We start from the raw sequence: 19,000 nt of genomic DNA, 5'->3' as shown, positions 1-19,000 counted from the left end.
ATCTGGCCTTTATGGAAGAGTGGCAAGAAGAAAGCCATTTCTCAAAGATATCCATAAAAAGTCACGTTTAAAGTTTGCCACAAGCCACCTGGGAGACACTCCAAACATGTGGAAGAAGGTGCTCTGGTCAGAAGAAACCAAAATTGAACTTTTTGGCCACAATGCAAAACGATATGTTTGGCGTAAAAGCAACACAGCTCATCACCCTGAACACACCATCCCCACTGTCAAACATGGTGGTGGCAGCATCATGGTTTGGGCCTGCTTTTCTTCAGCAGGGACAGGGAAGATGGTTAAAATTGACGGGAAGATGGATGCAGCCAAATACAGGAACATTCTGGAAGAAAACCTGTTGTTATCTGCACAAGACCTGGGACTGGGACAGAGATTTATCTTCCAACAGGACAATGATCCAAAACATAAAGCCAAATCTACAATGGAATGGTTCAAAAATAAACGTATCCAGGTGTTAGAATGGCCAAGTCAAAGTCCAGACCTGAATCCAATCGAGAATCTGTGGAAAGAGCTGAAGACTGCTGTTCACAAACACTCTCCATCCAACCTCACTGAGCTCGAGCTGTTTTGCAAGGAAGAATGGGCAAGAATGTCAGTCTCTCGATGTGCAAAACTGATAGAAACATACCCCAAGCGACTTGCAGCTGTAATTGGGGCAAAAGGTGGCGCTACAAAGTATTAACGCAAGGGGGCCGAATAATATTGCACGCCCCACTTTTCAGTTTTTTATTTGTTAAAAAAGTTTAAATTATCCAATAAATTTTGTTCCACTTCACGATTGTGTCCCACTTGTTGTTGATTCTTGACAAAAAATTAAAATTTTATATCTTTATGTTTGAAGCCTGAAATGTGGCGAAAGGTTGCAAGGTTCAAAGGGGCCGAATACTTTTGCAAGGCACTGTAACAGCAACGGAATGACGAGTATTACTGTATGCCTAATGAAGAAATCTTTTTGAATAAAATAGACATATTTTAAGCAATGAACAGTCTAAGTAATAGAGAAGCATCCGATATAAGACACCATCTGCAGTCATAATCAAAGATCTATGTTTGGTTAAAAAAAAAAAAAAAAAGTAGATAATATAATAATAAAATCTATAGTTCCATGAGTACACCATACAAATGTTCACATAACAGCGTCGTGTTAAACAAGGTACTAATCTATAAATAAAACAACACTCTTTCAATATATAAAATAAAAACTCAGAATGGTTTCCCCTTTATATAGAAAAATATGATATATGCAAAGGTGTAATTACAACTTAAATAATAAAAATAATTCGGCTTTAAACAATGTAACAGCAATGGGACAACAAGTATTACTGCATGCCTAATGAAGAAGATCTTTATGAATAAAATAAACATAAGCAATGAACAATCCAAGTAATAGAAAAGCATCCGATATAAGACACCATCTGCAGTCATAATCAATGATCCATGATCATGTTTAGTCTAAATGTAAATATTAAAACAATAAAATATATAGTTCCATGAGTACACTATACAAATGATCAAACAACAGTGTCATGTTAAACAAGGTACTAACGTATAAATAAAACAACACACTTTCAATATATAAATATATAAAATAAAAGCTCAATGTTTTCCCCTTTATGTTGAAAAAATATGATACATGCAAAGGCGTAATTACAACCTCTCAAAACATTATTGGTATATTGTCAATTTTAAATATAATAAAAAAACAAACGTAATATTAATCCCCAAAGCTTTCTTTGCAATCAGCTTGCTCCCTCTAGTGGCTTTCAAACGACGCAACTGTTGAGGTAAACTGATCCAGCACAACTTTCAAACTCCAAGTCACCATCAACCTGTCCAGGTACGAAGCAACCATGAAACGCAATTGTTTTCACTTGCTGTTGGAATGAAATGTGTATATCTGGGGTCATAGATTGCCATCTGCCCTCCATGGAGGAACAGTACCCTACAAAATGGGAGCCATCATCGTTCATGTTTCTGCTTAAACTGAGATACAAACTGTGAGAGTGATATGAAGTCCTGACAGCCACGATTTGGCTCTGTACTCACAGTCTAACACAACGCATCCCAGGAACTCCAGGTAATTTTCACAAAAGCACATGCAAATAACATGGCAGAGACTATGAGCCTCATAATGAAATGTCTTTTAAGAAATTTCTCAGATTTTGGAGCAGACTGATCAGATTTCTCTACTCGAATAAAATCTTAACACTATAAAGCTTTTTAGCACCCATGCAGAGGTTAGCGATGTTAAATAAATGGATCAAGTGATCTGCTTATTAACTGTGCCCAGTATATAAGTACTCTCCCCATTTACTATTTAAACTGTTTATTCTGAAAGTGCATAAATGGACTAAAAAATGTCTTAATCGGTGAGCAAAAATGTATAACTTTAGAATGACCAGGACTTTTGCTGGAGTTGAATTCCCTTCTCAGGAAAGCCAGAGCTATTTGAGTCAGACAAGTGACCAAAATACTGTTACATAGGATTTCGAGAAGATAAAAAGGTAAATGGTTATCAAAGGCTCTGTGTCATTTCATGTACCTGCTGTAGATTAAAACTACCCCAGCTGTGAAACGCCTCACTTTTTATGGTGGTACATTTAGCTGCAAGTTAAATTAGTATAAAGATTTCCAGGCCCCCTTGGACAAGTGTACTTCTCATGGACTCCAAATACAGGCTCAGAAAGTGGCAAGTAGGAATGATTTAGGAGATTGGTGTCGAAGCAATCGGGGATATGCACAGAATCGTCAGTGCAGAAACAGTGACGTGTTTTTGAAAGAATCTCCCCCTGTACCCCTGGATCTCTTATCTTGTCCCCAAGCTGCTCACAGACATACTTGTTTCCCGTTGAGCAAATAGTGACACTTTCTCTGTTCAGAGTCACATAGTCTGGAAACAATTTCAGTTCTGTTCTAGGATTTCCCTCTTGCTGGTCTCCCGTATGGTGGCCTTGCTCTGACGACAGAAGCTGTGAAAATTCCTCGCATGCTTTAGCCAAACCTGAGACCTCATCCTGGGACATGACCTCGACTACAGAAGAAGTGGCTTCCTCGCAGTATTGCTTTGCAGTGTCTGGAGGGTCCTGTCGGTGGAGTAAATAAAATATGGCAGATTTGCCATGACATGAAGATTCAAAAAGTAGAATATGCAAACAAAGTGCAAACAAAGTCTCAAGTTACCCATTTCTGCAAGTTCATTTCGGCAAGAAAGCCTTGAAGAACTTTATCAAGGTTCGGCACTGGGGGCCAAAAGCATTGCTTGAGTTTCCTATGAATGACATGTTAAATACACATATTAATGTACATTTTTTTGGTATGTTTACTAAATAAGTTGAGACAAGGGCGTAGGTTTGGTCTCAACATTGGTAGGGACGATATAACGGCATTACATTACATTACATTACATTAATAAGACCGAACAGATTGGGTGAACGGGGATGAGGGCTATATTTCTCACAAATATGAACCTAATTACCGTATTGGCCCAAATATAAAACGGCCCTGATTATAAGACAACCCCCTCTTTTTCAAGACTCAAGTTTGAAAAAAAGACTTTTTGAACACCAAATCAAATATTAATACAGAAAATAATTACAGTACATCCAAAACAAATGATTATAACAATATATTTGAGAGAAAAAGCATGTTATTTTGCCTCATTCAAATCTTAAAATCTGAACATTTAAATATGTAAACTAAAGTGCAATCACATTCAGAAATGAATGGCTTCTGGTTTTTGAAATGTAAATGAAACCAATCAGTTGTGATGAAACAACAAAACTGCAATAACTGCATCAACCATCAAAGTGAAGTCTAACTGTAACCGTAGTCTTGAAACAAATCTGAATAAGGAAAAACATTATAATAAAATAATGCAAACTGGTTAAAATTGAGAGTAGCTGAGATCTGTCATGACAGAACGTCGCTTCAATGATATCTGGCGCCATCTAGTGTCGTGAATGGGTATAACGTCTAGACCGAGAATATAAGACGACCCCCTCTTTTTCAGTCTAATTTCAATGCAAAAAACACTGTCTTATATTCGGGCCAATACGGTAATTGATATGCTAAATCAGCGTTGCTCATTACGTCGATCACGACAAGTCGATCACAACGCTAGTGTGGGTAGCTCGCGGCATCCAAACCAAAAAAATATTTCATATTTTTTTAACGTACATTGTTAATTATAATTATGTTGTGTGTACGTTGTGTTGTGTGAGCAACATTTGAGGTTATGCAGCACCCCTCTCTAAGCAGCTTCTTGCTAATGTTTTTCTAGTTCTATAGTTTCCAGCAGAGTTCACCACGTTTCTCACAGTTTAATTAATGTTAACAGTAGAAAACACAAACAGAAGGACACTTCTCGCTAAGCAGCTTCCTACTCGAGTTTTGCAGGTTAGCAAGTTCACACAGTTTAATGTTATGCTAACTCTGATGCAGGTCGGACTTTCAGTAGCAAAATTAGTGGTGTGTTTCCCACCTCCACAACATTGGCATCTTTTAAAATTATTTACAGTGGCTGCTGCTGGCCGAAAAAAAAAAAAAAACCTCTAATATCCCCGTCTTCGAAGAGGGCTGAAGAGGCTGCATGTTGTCGACATGTATTTATGTCGGGGCTGTGTGGGGGTGAGCGTGCGTGTGTGTGTTGTGGGTGGGTTAAGTCATCAGCCACTCATACGTGCATTTGAGGGGGAAAATGGGACTGGCGCATTCAGCAAGTGAAAAGAGGTAAATGTAAGTTTGAACATAATGAAAATAATTCACTTAATAAGGGTAGGGTCAATTTTATCCTTACAACATATGGGAAGACTAACTTAAATTACCTGTATAACCAAAGTCATTATATAATGCATTTAAGGTTGCTTAAAGGTTGGTGGGGACAATTTCAGCATCCTGAAAAGTTGGTAGTGTTATTTCCCTGACATCAATATGCAAACCTACGCCCTTTGGTTGAGAACTGAAAATCTCTATGGCACAACTTTGGTAAAAGACACACAATATTGTAGATGGAAAAATGGAAAGTCTTACCTGAAGTAAGTAAATCCCAAAGAGATGAGGACAACAGTAGTTATGAGCAGTGTGGCAGGGATACAAATCATGAGCAAAGTGTCTGTAAAAGTCACATCAAGGTATGATAATAATGTCTGGAGTAATAACATCTGAAACTTTTTGATTTGGGATTTTCTGTCAAAACTGGCACTTAAATTTCATTGCGATTTCAAGGAAAAACACTTGGGGGGAAAAATACATTAGTGTTCTACTAACATTCCACAAGCCCTATAAATGACTTCCATCCTAACAGCGTAAAAAAGATAATATATATTTCTAAAATTTCTTTTTATGGTCTTGGTCTCTTCACAGCCTCAGCTTTTCTAGGTTTTGGCCTCGTCTCAACGTGAGTTCCAAGAGTTTTATCCTTGTTTTTGGTCTCAAAATGTGTGGCCTTGATCCCAACACTATAAAATAATACAACCACGTGCCGTGCTATAGCATAGGGAGCTTACCTAGGTCAGTAGGGGTTTTCCCAGTAAGAACATCTGACCATTCACTCCAGTGGCCAGAATAAATGGATCCATTTGGTTTAGTTCTAACCTTCACTTTGTACTTGATACTTGGGGGAGCTTCCAGACATGCATCAGTTGCTGAGCCCTTGGGGGAAATCACCTGAGGACATTTTTATTGATGTGGATTTGATATTTAGTAAATGAATAAAATAACACAAACTCTAACAAGAATGCAGAAGTTCCATTTCACATATTGCAAGCCATGAGGTCTTCTAACCAGATACAGAGCCCCAGTGTTTTTGTTTATAGACTTGGCTTGTGATTCGAACATGAGGTAACAACACTTCTCACATTTCCTATGTTTAGTTTAGGAAAATTTAAAATCACTCTATTCATACATACATAATTGCCCGTTTCTTTCTTTTATTTTTTTTATTTTTTTATTTTTTTAAAGGGTAGTTTTGATAAATTGTCACAAACCATTATGAAACATTGCGTTTGACACCTTGGCTCTAAATGGGCTTGCAGGTGGAAGAGGGAAGAATTGTCAGTTTAGTGTGTCATCTCCAAGGTTATTATCATTAAACGAAAATAAACGGAAAATGACTGAAACTGAAATGGGAAAAAAAACGTAAAGTGCTCGCAGAGACTTTGCACTTGACAAATATGCCATACGTGCAGTAAAATAGGCTCGAAATTCACTTGCAGGTGCTGGAGGGAAGAATTGTCTGTTTAGTGTGTACTCTCCAAGGTTATTATCGTACATGAAAACAAATTGAAAATGACAAACTGAAAGGCAAATTAACACCGTAAAGCGCTCGCACACACACATTTTAAACTTGCACTTGACAAATATGCCATACATAAAATATAAAACATATACTAATACAAATTCAAACTAAATGAAAACATAACATCTTTCTAAACAAAAAATAACATATTAAGTTAAAATGAAAATGTAAGATAAAAAATAATAATTCTAATTTTATAACCCTTGCACTAGCTGTCATACTTTGTTGCCAACAGACAACTGGGATAGGTTCCAGGAGATGGGAAATACAAAATACCTGTAGGTAGATGGACAGTACACATGAGACTGCTCCTTTTTGCGTGTGTGTAGTCTGCATAAAGGCAGGCTTCCCTTGCAGGAGCGGGGTGTTTATAAACTGACCTTAAACGTAGTGCGGAAGGTGATAAAGTATTTTCCGGATATACAAAACAAAAAATGTATCTGTCCTAGTGTAGACGTAAGCCTTAGAAGGGGAAAAAAAAAAAAAAAAAAATCAAACTGGGACATCTGGTTTGAGTTCTGACATTCGTCTATCATATAATTTGTATTTCCTTGGTATTGTGACATATTCAGCATATGAACTGATACTAGAGATGGATGAATATTCTCTAGTGCATTTGAAAATGAGCTCACTCGTCATGATCCATTACAATGATAGTGTACAGTGGCATGCTACTGTATATACTAGGGGTGTGACAATATATCGAAATGGTGATATATCGTGATACTTTGCATCCCAAAAGGTTATCGATACGCTCATGCCAAGAATCGAGTTATCGTTTTGAAAAAAAGAAAAAAAAAAAAAAAAAAAAGAAGGAACGTACAAGTTGCTACCAAAATCTTACTACATAATAGTGTTTCAGTTAACTCAATGGCAGCCCATGACAGTCACTGTTTCCGATTTTCAGGGCATTTACATGTCACTTTTTGTTCATATTAGGGCATTTACAGGTAACTTCCTTGTGAGTTTGAGTCACTGCCTATTTATTTGTGGGATTCCCGGCTCACTTCCTGTTCTGTAACCCAAAATCAACAGGAAGTGCCCATAAAATACCCCAAAATCAACAGGAAGTGACTGAAAATCAACAGCTAATGACTTAAAATGGCCCAAAATGACCTCCTTGCCTGGCATTAATTGACTGCCACTGATGGCTATAGAAGTGGGAGGGGCCTGTTTGAAGTGGGAGGGGTTAATTTGCTGCCACCCTCCCAGTTCAAATGGCTTGGACATAAACTTACAGCAGGAGGATGAATATAGCTTGTTTTTTCTGTTTATTAGTTGTTTTGTAGTATGATTTCCTGACCAATGTATCGATTATCGCTGTATTGCTATATCGTGAGATCATCGTTATCGAGAGCTTCATATCGGAAATTGTATCGTATCGTGAGGTACCAAGAGGTTCCCACCCCTAGTATATACAGTGGTATGAAAAAGTATCTGAACCTTTTGGAATTTCTCATATTTCTGCACAAAATCACCATCAAATGTGATCTGATCTTTGTTAAAATCACACAGATGAAAAAAACAGTGTCTGCTTTAACTAACCCCCCCCCCACCCAAACATTTACAGTTTTTCAAATTTTAATGAGGATAGTATGGAAACAAGACTGACAGTGGATAGATAAGTAAGTGAACCATCACATTTAATATTTTGTGCCCCCCACCCCGTGCCCCCCTTTTGCAGCAATAAATTCAACCAGACGCTTCCTGTAGCTGCAGATCAGTCTGGCACATTGATCAGGACTAATCTTGGCCCATTCTTCTCTACATAACTGCTGTAGTTCAGTCACATTCCTGGGATGTCTGGCTTGAATTTCTGTCATGCCACAGCATCTCAATGGGGTTCAAGTCTGGACATTGACTTGGCCACCCCAGAACGTGTATTTTGTTCATCTGAAACCATTCCGAAGTTGATTTACTTCTGTGTTTTGGATCATTGTGTTGTTGCAGCATCCATCCTCTTTTTAGCTTCAAATGTCTGACAGATGGCCTCAGGTTTTCCTGCTAAACATCCTGATAAACTTTTGAATTCATTCTTCCATTAATGATTGCAAGTTGTCGAGCCCCTAAGGCAGCAAAACAGACCCAAGTTACTCCTAAACAATTCAACTTTGGTTTCATCAGTCCACAAAATATTTTGCCAAAACTTCTGTGGAGTGTCCAAGTGCCTTTTTGTGAACATTAAACGCGCAATAATGTTTTTTTAGACAGCAGTGGCTTCCTCTGTGGAGTCCTCCCATGAACACCATTCTTGCCCATAGTTTTATATATAGTTGATGTGTGCAGAGATATTAGACTGTGTCAGTGATTTCTGTAAATCTGTAATGTAAGTCTTAAGCAGACACTCTAGGGTTCTTTTTTTTTACCTCTCTGAGTATTCTGCGTTGAACCTTTGGCGTCATCTTTGGTGGACGGCCACTCCTTGGGACAGAAGCAACAGTGCCAAACTCTCTCCATTTGTAGACAACTTCTCTGACTGTCGATTAATGAACATCCAAACTTTTAGAGATCGTTTTGTATCCTTTCCCAGCTTTATACAAATCAACAGTCCATGATCGCAGGTCTTCAGACAGCTCTATTGATCGAGCCATGATGCACATCAGACAATGCTTCTTATCAAGAGAATTCCTACCAGGTGTGTGTTTTATAGTGAGCAGGGCAGTTTTAAACCACTCATCAGTGATTGGGCACACACTTAACTTAAAATGTTAATAAAGTGTTTCAATTGCTCTTTAAGTCTCCTTAGGCAAAGGGTTCATTTGTTTATTTCCCCCCTTTCTGTCATTGTTTGCAAGCTATCCTCATTCAAATATGAGAACCTATAAATGTTTTGGTGGTTTTAATTAAATCAGACACAGTTTTTTCATCTGTGTGATTTTGAAAAAGATCAGCTCACATTTGGTGGTGATTTTATGCAGAAATGTGAGAAATTCCAAAAGCTTCAGCTACATTTTCATACCACTGTAAATACTCTCAAATAGGCACAGTAAACAGACTTTGAAGATCCGAATTAATTATTAGTCGTTTTGAGAGGGGCAAACACACAGCTAATTTGAAATGTCAACATAATATGGTAATAGCTGATGTGAACAACAACTACAGCTCGTTTTCTAAGACAGAAGACTTTACATCTTACCAGCCATGCTTTGCTGTTTTTGAATTGGCAGCCGACTTCATATTTCAGATGGGATGACAGAGTCATAAGAGGAGCTTCCCACTTCAAGCATAACTTATCTTTTTCCAGCGATCCTCTCAGATGAGCTGGAGGGTATGTTTTGACTAAAATCAAAGGCACACATAAATGAAGCTAAAATGTATAGTTTTACAGACAGTGTGTCATTTAAATTTGACTTCCTTATTTAGCTAACTACACAATCAATTTGTTTTCACATAAATTATGAGCATTATACAAATGAACTAGTTTATAAATACTGTAAAGATCTACTGTATTATGAAATGCCTTTAAAGCTTAGCTTAAGCTCCATTATTGTATCATTTTTACAGCATCTACATTAAGTACTAAGTACTACAAAAAGCAACTCAAAGAAAATAATTTATTTAACTATGATGAATCCTACTGGTTAAGAAAATTTATATATATATTTTTTTTTTTCTCACTGATGTTTTTCAAAAGGAACTCTTGGGTATAAAATGTCCTCGTGAGCGGAATGGCAGCAATAGTGAGTTTGACTTTGACTTTTTTGTACTCATCTCCCTGGAAACTGCACTGGTCAGTCAAGTTCCCATCATGCAGACATTCTGTCCAATCAGTCCAGCCCAAAGACTCACTGTAACATATTTATTGTCATGTTAAATACCAGTAAAGCACAGTCTAAAAGACTGAACAATTACAGTCAATGGCTTGATTTCCATCGTTACCTGATATGAATCTTACTGAAAAATCTGCAAGCATTTGGTTGGCTGTATTTGCTGCTGTTCCACCGACAGGTGATCATTTGAAGATCCGAGGTGTAGCATTTGAGTGAGATGTCATCTGTAGCGAGAAAGGGTGAATTTTGAATAACTGATTAAAGAGTGAAAACACTTTAGTGCAAATTATCTGTGTAAGGATTTGTCTACTGCAATTCACACAGTATGCTTTTAGCGAGCCCTACAGATTTGTATCCATAATTTTCCAACTAATGTATCTCCTTCACAAAACTGCAGCTAATTTTTATGATGGAACCTTATTGATTTTCAATAATACCAACCTAAGAGAGCAAAGTGTTTTGGTCAAAGCATCAAAGCCAAATTATGTGGTCTGTCTGCACTCTACCCGATTCAATGATTCTATGCAGATTTACAAATACAGATCTATGAAGATTTTCAGTTATATGAACTTATGGAAAACTGGGGAAGTAACTAAGGCAAGATGAAAACACAATTGCCTACTAAAAAAAATCTAGCATCTGCTGGTGAGTACCTTGCTGGATTTTTTGTATTTTGGCACTGGTTTTTCACCTGCACCATTAAAATAAGACAACTAGAAAACACAACAAATCCAGCATAGGTGCTGATCAGAATGTGCTGGAGTTTTTTTTTTTTTTTGGTTGTCCCCCCCCGAAGAACAGGGTTCTAACATTTAGCCCTTTATTTTCAATTAGCAATTAGGTTTGTAGGGTGCACACAGATTAAACACACATTTGTCTACACACCTGCACTTTGTGGCGCCACATCCCTCACAGGGTTTGACCAATGGCTCCAGTGCCCTGCACTCTCAATATTTCCACACTTGACAGCGACCCTGATTTGGACCTCTTCGCCTGGCACTACAGACACTAATGAGTCATCCCCTTTGCCACTCCCCTATTGGAACAATCATGAATGAGCAATTTAGAGCAGTGAAATTAAACAGGAGAAAGCCCATTTTGCTTTCTATACAGTATATATTTTTGTAGCGCTTACCAATGACAGAAAATACGCTCGTGCTCAAAAGTTTTGGTACCACAGTAAAAACTTGATTAAATTACTATAAAAAAATAAATACAACTTTAGTGAAAATTAACCAATTACAATCAGACTTTATTTTTTAATTTGAGTTTAACAGAATTATCAATAAATAAATAAATAAGTAGTCGTCAACAAGAATGATGGTACACTATTTTGTTTCAAAACCTTTTGATAGAGTCACCGCAAACAAACATTTTTTGTAAAGTTCAATAAGACTTCTGCAACTCTCTGCAGGAATTTCAGCACCTTCCACAAGGACATGGGACTTAAACAAGGGGTTGAAGAAGCTCACTTCATAAAGCTCAACATTTTGTGTGTTTTTCCTCCTTAGCTACTTTTGACACAGGGCAACATAACCTGGAATACCTTGATAGTATTGCGATTTCATTGTACTCTGCACAGATTGCGCGGTAACACTTTAGATAGATAGATAGATAGATAGATAGATAGATAGATAGATAGATAGATAGATAGATAGATAGATAGATAGATAGATAGATAGATAGATAGATAGATAGATAGATAGATAGATAGATAGATAGATAGATAGATAGATAGATAGATAGATAGATAGATAGATAGATAGATAGATAGATAGATAGATAGATAGATAGATAGATAGATAGATAGATTTTTATTAACAGACTCATGGTCCAACAACACAACACAGTAATCGATTAAAAAAAAAAAAAAAAAAAAAAAAAAAAAGAATAAAATAAGAATGAAATAAATAGTAAAACAATAACACAGCACTGGGTCTCCTAGCGACCCACATTCAGAAGGCACGTATACCAGTGCCTCCAGAAGCGTGTACAGCAGTACAAAATGTTGGTCAGGCCCAACACAATCACATTTGTTGAACCATTCAGACGACTGATAAAATTAAACATGTATACCCTTAAAACAGACTGGAGGGTATTCACCCGAGCTGCTACAAACATCTCTGAAGCACTGGTCCATCTGGGCCTTTTCAACAAGATTCTCAGGGAATCGTTATATGCCACTTGTAATCTCTGGAAATTTGCTTTGCTATAATTAGACCACAGAAGCGCAGTGTAGAGTGGTGTACAATAGGCCTTAAAAAGGGCCACCTTGACCTCATCAGAGCACTGACCAAATTTACGGGAAAGGATATTCGCTTGGACATATAGAAACGGCATTGGCGAAATATGTCCTCATTGTCTGTCAGCGTGTCGGTGATCATATGGCCGAGGTATTTCACCTGACTGCAGGTCTTTAACACTTGACCAGCCAAATAAAGTCAGGGAAGACCAATTGTTTATCCCCATTTGACCTTACGATCATGACGACACTCTTGGCATCGTTATATTTGATATCGTGTAGTTCCCCGTACCTGGCGCAAATAGTGATCAGCTGCTGGAGACCAGCTGAACTTGGACTAAAAAGCACACAGTCGTCGGCATACATAAGATGGTTCACCACCAACCCACCAGCCATGCAGCTGGTCTTACATCTACTTAACTGCTTTGACAAATCATTCATATAAAAATTGAATAAAATGGGAGATAAAATGCTCCCCTGTCTAACCCCATTGGTAACGTGGAAGGGGGCAGACACACAGTCATCCCACTTCACCCGCATTGTTTGGTGTGCATACCAATATGACAAAATTCTTAGGATATCATTAGAAACACCCGCTTGGCTTAATTTATTAAAAAACTTCCCATGGTTCACACGGTCGAAAGCCTTGGAAGCGTCTAAAAAACACATAAGTACAGAGGAGTTTTTACTTATACATGTATTTACCAATTCTTTTGGAACGTAAATACACATATCTGTGCCATGCTTAGGTTTAAAACCAAACTGATCATTGGTTGAGCTTATTGATGTATTAACTCTCACTTGTAGGAGGAGTTCAAAAACCTTAGAAAGGACACTCGCGAGGGCGATGGGTCTATAACTGTCAGAGCTGCTCACTTTCCCTGCTTTGTTTTTGATAACAGGGACCAGCAGCACTGACATCATAGGTTCAGGAAGAATGCCATGAAGCATAAAGGTTGTAAAGCAAAGTGCGAGAAGTGGGGCAAGCCTCAGGCTAGCATACTTTAGATGTTCAGCAGATATAAAGTCGATACCTGTGGTTTTATTAACTGATAAGTTCTTTATGACCTGATACACCTCAGGGGCCTTAAATGTGCACACCCCTTTGACATTGCCTGCTTGATAGGGATTATTCGGCACACAGTTAAATACATGTTCATAATGCTGTCTCCAGAAAGCAGCAATATCATTTACGCCTGCAAAGCCATCTATCGTACAGGGTAAGGAGGGCTTGGAATTATTAGCAAACCTCACCTCCTTCCAAAAGTCTTTAAAATTTTTACGTAAAAGTTTCATGGCCATGGAGTCAGCCCTCAAATTTTGCTCATTCTTTTTAATGTACCGAATAGCATACTTATATTTTGCATTTGTGAACTTCTTGTATTCAAATATAGGGCCCTGTCTGGGTCTACCAGCCAGAGCCCAAGACTTGGTAGCTTCACAGGCTTCAGCATAAAATTCAGCTACAAAAGTGTTCCAGCCAGGCCTGACTTTACTCCTCTTTTTAGGTTTAGAAAGGGGTTTACTGGCAGCAAGAAGAGCTGACACAATGTTATTGTACATGTCCAAAACGTCTGTTTTATGTCTAAGGTTACTACAGTTATCATCTCTACACATGACTGCTTCCTTGGGCAGATATAATTTGCTCAACAGTTCATCGGTGTCAGAGAAATAGGACGTAATGCTGTCGTCAGAGAGAGAGGACCAGACTACTAGATCTGGATTAACGCTCTTCTTGGCTTTAACCGTATCAGGAACATTTGCAAAATTAATAATCATCTTTACCGGGATATGATCTGAGGTAGACATATTATATAGAATTTCCATCTGTGCCAGGGAAGAGTGCGCATCTGCTGTAGCGATACAATGATCCAACCAAGATGTGGTGTGCCATGCCTCACTTATATGGGTGTTAAGCTACCAGAGGGTAAGAGCTCCCTACTGGATAACACTAATCCATTATCTCTACAGAGATGATTTAGATGGTTGGCAAATAAAGAGCCGTTGTCTGAAATGTCAGCATTGAAATCTTCAACTATAAAAACATTAGTGTATTTTACATTCATCAAAAAGGAACTAATAAATGCCATCTTATCCATAAAATCTTCAACATTATCTCGATATTCGTATTGGGTATATACATTCACAATTAAGAATTTTTTGTCAAACTGGGCCAAGTGTAAAGCAATGCACCAATCTACACCAAGTAGACAATAAGGGTCCCTTAATTAACATTAAAGTTAATGCATTTTTAGACAATAACTAATGCTTAAGAAACATTACAATAATTAATTTAATTGCTTATCTAACATTTATTAATATATTAATTAACATGAGTTAAATCATTAGCTAATGCATTAGTTAATGCATTATTTAATGCATAACCAGACAGTAACTAATGGTTTGGTAAAATTTAAAAATATATATATAGGCCTGTAGGGTTAGGATTTAGGGTTAGGTTTCTTAACTTAGCATTTATTATTTCTTAGTTAAGGGACACATGTGCTACACTTTACAATAAGAGTCCAAAAACATTCAGTAATGGTTAATTAAGGTTAAGTAATACTTATGAGGTACGTTCATGTGAAATAATACCATACTTAAGGTTAGGTTAGCAGCACCCAAGGACTCACAGAGCAATGTTTCTCATTTATTTACTTATTGTAAAATTCTGACAGAAAGTTCTATAAACAGAAGGCAAACATGAAATTTAATTAACAGACAGGTACCAACACTTTTGAGCAACCTTAGGTTATATACTGTAGATTGCACTGCACCCCTTACCCACCTGATTTACAGTAAAAGGCTTCCCATGTGTCTGTATAAATAGTTCTGACATTATTTGGTCACAATTCTTAAAGTATTATGGCACAGTTGCCATATTTAATGCACTATGAAATCACAGGAGTTTGGAGGGGAAGGTCCGTCTCATGCAAATGAACCATTGCATAATGAGAGGATGGATTGAGGAGAGCCAAGACATCCAGCCCAGAGTGTGATAGAGTCACCATTCAAAGATCTATTGAATTTTCATAAAAGACGGTACAATGTCAAAAAGAGGATGTCGAATCAAATTGTTTGTTGGTCTGTGTGTGTGTTGCACATAATTTGGCAAATACTACAACAGCATGTTGACAAAATCAATAACAGATTAAATGGGTTGTGTCATTTCACACTTTATACAAAGACCCATTTGGTTGTATAATAAAACAATAACTTTCCAAATACTCATCAGTACCTCTTTTATCCTTTCTTCAAGTCCCTTGGAAGTGTATCCGATCCTATATCGTAGCTTTTCCTCCCAGTATTTTGGCACATTTGTGAAACATTTAACCCGTAACTGTCCAGCTTTGCCATCATGGTGTAAAGAAACATTTAAGGGTGCATTCAAGAGAACTAAAGACAGAGAAGTGTCAAGAAAAAGATTATTCCAGAATCCAGGAGATTGCATGAAAACAGAAATTTAGGAGACATGCTACTGTATTTTTCTAAAAATTAGAATGATCCTATGCTACAAGAACTTTGCAACCTGCTGGAGACTGTGACACTGACACACACAACATAACCTGTAAATGTATTGAAATACTGTACAGGCATTAAATCGCGGAAGTGAGGGAAATAGTCTTACTGTGATCTTCCACACTGACAATGCGACTGTAGATGCTGGTGTTGGCATTGCGCTCCACCACATGAAGGTGTATATCAACATATGAGATGACATCCAAATAAGGAAATGAGCAGATGTGTAAAAACATTCCTTCTTTCTTCCTCTGGGTCAACATATCACATCTTTTATCCCCAGACTGTCTTGATCTTAATGACAAACAATTGATACATTTTATTAGAATTATATCATATGTGTAACAAATTAAACCTACACTATACAAAATACAAAAGACATTAGCAAATGCAAGCATCCTATCATAATACCCTCGTTTAAAATGAGATCAAAATCTAAAAGTATATATTATTATTATTATTTTTTTTTTTAAATAACAGATATTATTACACGGCTAAAAATGTTTCTACTTGATATGAGTTCATGCAAGTGCACACAATACCTAAACTCAGTTCTTGGACAATATGAGTTCAGTGGATAATTCATTACTAATCAATTTCTTTAAACAACATACTCGCCAATGCTGTAGAACATATCATAAATCCCATTATCTGTGGTCTCAAAAAAACAGGTAAAATCCTCTTCTGTCTTTGTGAAACATTTGGGGTCGTCTTCATCCTGAAGGAGGGAAATATCTGCCCCCAAAATTGTTACTGTCAACCAGGAGCAACAGTGATGAACGTTTAGATTTTCTAGAATAAATATTGCTTTCAAACAGAAGCATGTTATATTTTCCTTACCATCTTGTGAAAGATGAGTGACTGCCACAACCTCACACCATATCCAGAGCAAAGAAAGTATTTTGATCCACAAGCGAGACGGTATCTTCATTGCGTCATTTAATATTATGATACATTTAGGTTAGTTTGAATTATCAGCCACACCACAATGAAACCAGCACATGCTTGTTATGTGCATTGTGGTTTTTCTTTTAATGTCAACGGTGTTTTGGCTAAAGGACATTGGGGGTGGACCAGTGGAGGTGTTGGGTTGGGGGTTGGCCAAAGGACTGGTCTACTGTGACAAATGGGAAGTGTTTGTGTGTATGTGACAAGAGGTGGGTAGAGTAGCCAAAAATTTTACTCAAGGAAGAGTAGCATTAATTCTAAATACTAAATTCTCAAGTAATGAGTTACATTGTAACTGCTTGCAATGTCTTTTTTAAATGATGGCCTATTTTCTTTCTCAGCATAACTTAATCTGTATGAACTGTTATCATTATACTGTACATTACATGACCATATTTTGCCAAAAAGATACAAATACAATGACACAAAAATCATCTAATTCAGACTAGAACAAGATTGAAACATCACCTGTCCAAAGAGCATGACTGCCCTCAAGTGGAGAGAAAACATTACCTCTACCTTATTTTTCGGACTATAAGTTGCACCTGAGTATAAGTCGCACCAGCCATAAAATGCTCAACGAAGAGGAAAAAAAAACATACAAAAGTCTCACCAGACTATAAGTTGCATTTTTGGGGGAAATTTACTTGATAAAATCCAACACATAGAACAGATATGTCATCTTGAAAGGCAATTTAATATAAAAATACAATAGACAACAACATGCTGAATAAGTGTACAGTATGATGTTACATGATGCGTGACCAAAAAATGCGAATATACTGTCCTCACCAGGACGCTACATATATACAGTGGGGCAAATACGTATTTAGTCAACCAGTAATTGTGCAAGTTCTCCCTACTTGAAAATATTAGAGAGGACTGTAATTGTCAACATGGGTAAGCCTCAACCATAAGAGACAGAATGTGGAAAAAAAAAAAACAGAAAATCACATTGTTTGATTTTTAAAGAAATTATTTGCAAATCATGGTGGAAAATAAGTATTTGGTCTATACCAAAAGTTCATCTCAATACTTTGTTATGTACCCTTTGTTGGCAATAGTGGAGGCCAAACGTTTTCTTTAACTCTTCATAAGCTTTTCACACACTGTTGCTGGTATTTTGGCCTATTCCTCCATGCAGATCTTCTCTAGAGCAGTGATGTTTTGGGGCTGTCGTTGGGCAACATGGACTCTCAACTCCCTCTGCAGATTTTCTATGGGGTTGAGACCTGGAGACTGGCTAGGCCACTCCAGGACCTTGAAATGCTTCTTACGAAGCCACTCCTTTGTTGCCCTGGCTGTGTGTTGGGGATCATTGTCATGCTGAAAGACCCAGCCACGTCTCATCTTCAATGCCCTTGCTGATGGAAGGAGATTTTCACTCAAAATCTCTCGATACATTAACCCGCCGTTATTGCCAACAAAGGGTACATAACAAAGTATTGAGATGAACTTTTGGTATTGACCAAATACTTGTTTTCCACCATGAGTTGCAAATAAATTCTTTAAAAATCAAACAATGTGATTTTCTGTGTCCCCCCCCCCCCCACACACACACACACATATTCTGTCTCTCATGGTTGAGGTTTAACCATGTTGACATTACTAATATTTTCAAGTGGGAGAACTTGCACAATTAGTGGTTGACTAAATACTTATTTGCCCCACTGTAAGTTGCACCAGAGTATAAGTCGCATTTTGGGGTGAAATTTACTTGATAAAGTCCAACACATAGAACAGATATGTCATCTTGAAAGGCAATTTAATATAAAAATACGATAGAGAACAACATGCTGAATAAGTGTAGAGTATGATGTTACATGATGCATGACCAAAAAAATGTGAATATACTGTCCTCACCAGGACGCTACGGCTCAGTCCTGGCTATAGAGTGAGCTAAACTCCCAAATGACGATGCTGGACGTCCGTATAATTTGCTGAATCAATTTCGTCCTCGATACCAAACAGATTATAAATGATAATTAGGTGCTATTACAGCAATGACGGTTAGCATGCGAACAAAAAAGATGATACACACAGGCGTTGCCTCTGTAAAGATATTTTACAAGCATAAATAATGAACGTAGGTTCGCAGCCGTGTCTCTCTCTCTCCCTCGCTCTCTCTCGCTCTCTCTCTCACTCTCTTTCTCTCTCGCCCACTCGGTCAGACACGCTGCGTAGCTGTCTGTCTTCTTCTGGCGAGTGAGC

General features: G+C 37.5%; 1 protein-coding gene across 3 annotated transcripts; it reads right to left on the bottom strand.

Annotated features, from left to right (window-relative positions):
* Nucleotides 1–960: 960 nt before the first annotated feature.
* Nucleotides 961–17,523, bottom strand: mpl (MPL proto-oncogene, thrombopoietin receptor). 3 transcript variants are annotated; one of them, XM_057842267.1, is made up of 12 exons: nucleotides 16,682–17,523; nucleotides 16,456–16,576; nucleotides 15,951–16,135; nucleotides 15,561–15,718; nucleotides 10,966–11,116; nucleotides 10,190–10,304; nucleotides 9,929–10,098; nucleotides 9,447–9,589; nucleotides 5,520–5,679; nucleotides 5,044–5,125; nucleotides 3,196–3,283; nucleotides 961–3,098 (listed from the first exon to the last, which is right to left on the bottom strand). In XM_057842267.1, the coding sequence occupies exons 1-12, from the start codon at nucleotides 16,770–16,772 to the stop codon at nucleotides 2,616–2,618; spliced, it is 1,947 nt and encodes a 648-aa protein (XP_057698250.1). In that variant the 5' UTR covers nucleotides 16,773–17,523; the 3' UTR covers nucleotides 961–2,615. The 3 variants fall into 3 exon arrangements, with proteins under 3 accessions (XP_057698250.1, XP_057698249.1, XP_057698248.1); XM_057842266.1 differs by having other exon boundaries at nucleotides 16,456–16,594; nucleotides 16,682–17,522; XM_057842265.1 differs by having other exon boundaries at nucleotides 16,456–17,523.
* Between the last annotated feature and the right edge of the window lie 1,477 nt (nucleotides 17,524–19,000).

Source organism: Corythoichthys intestinalis, chromosome 7 (assembly GCF_030265065.1).
Source record: "Corythoichthys intestinalis isolate RoL2023-P3 chromosome 7, ASM3026506v1, whole genome shotgun sequence".
NCBI classification, from domain to species: Eukaryota; Metazoa; Chordata; class Actinopteri; order Syngnathiformes; family Syngnathidae; genus Corythoichthys; species Corythoichthys intestinalis.
This window is presented reverse-complemented; position numbering and strand designations above follow the sequence as displayed.

Coding starts and splice junctions, on each gene's coding strand:
- mpl (XM_057842265.1), bottom strand. CDS start 16,772: ATGAAGATACCGTCTCGCTTGTGGATCAAAATACTTTCTTTGCTCTGG. Junction 11,117..15,560: donor TTGAAGAAAGGATAAAAGAG/GTACTGATGAGT, acceptor TTGTTCCAATAG/GGGAGTGGCAAAGGGGATGA. Junction 9,590..9,928: donor GTTCCTTTTGAAAAACATCA/GTGAGAAAAAAA, acceptor CTTTGATTTTAG/TCAAAACATACCCTCCAGCT.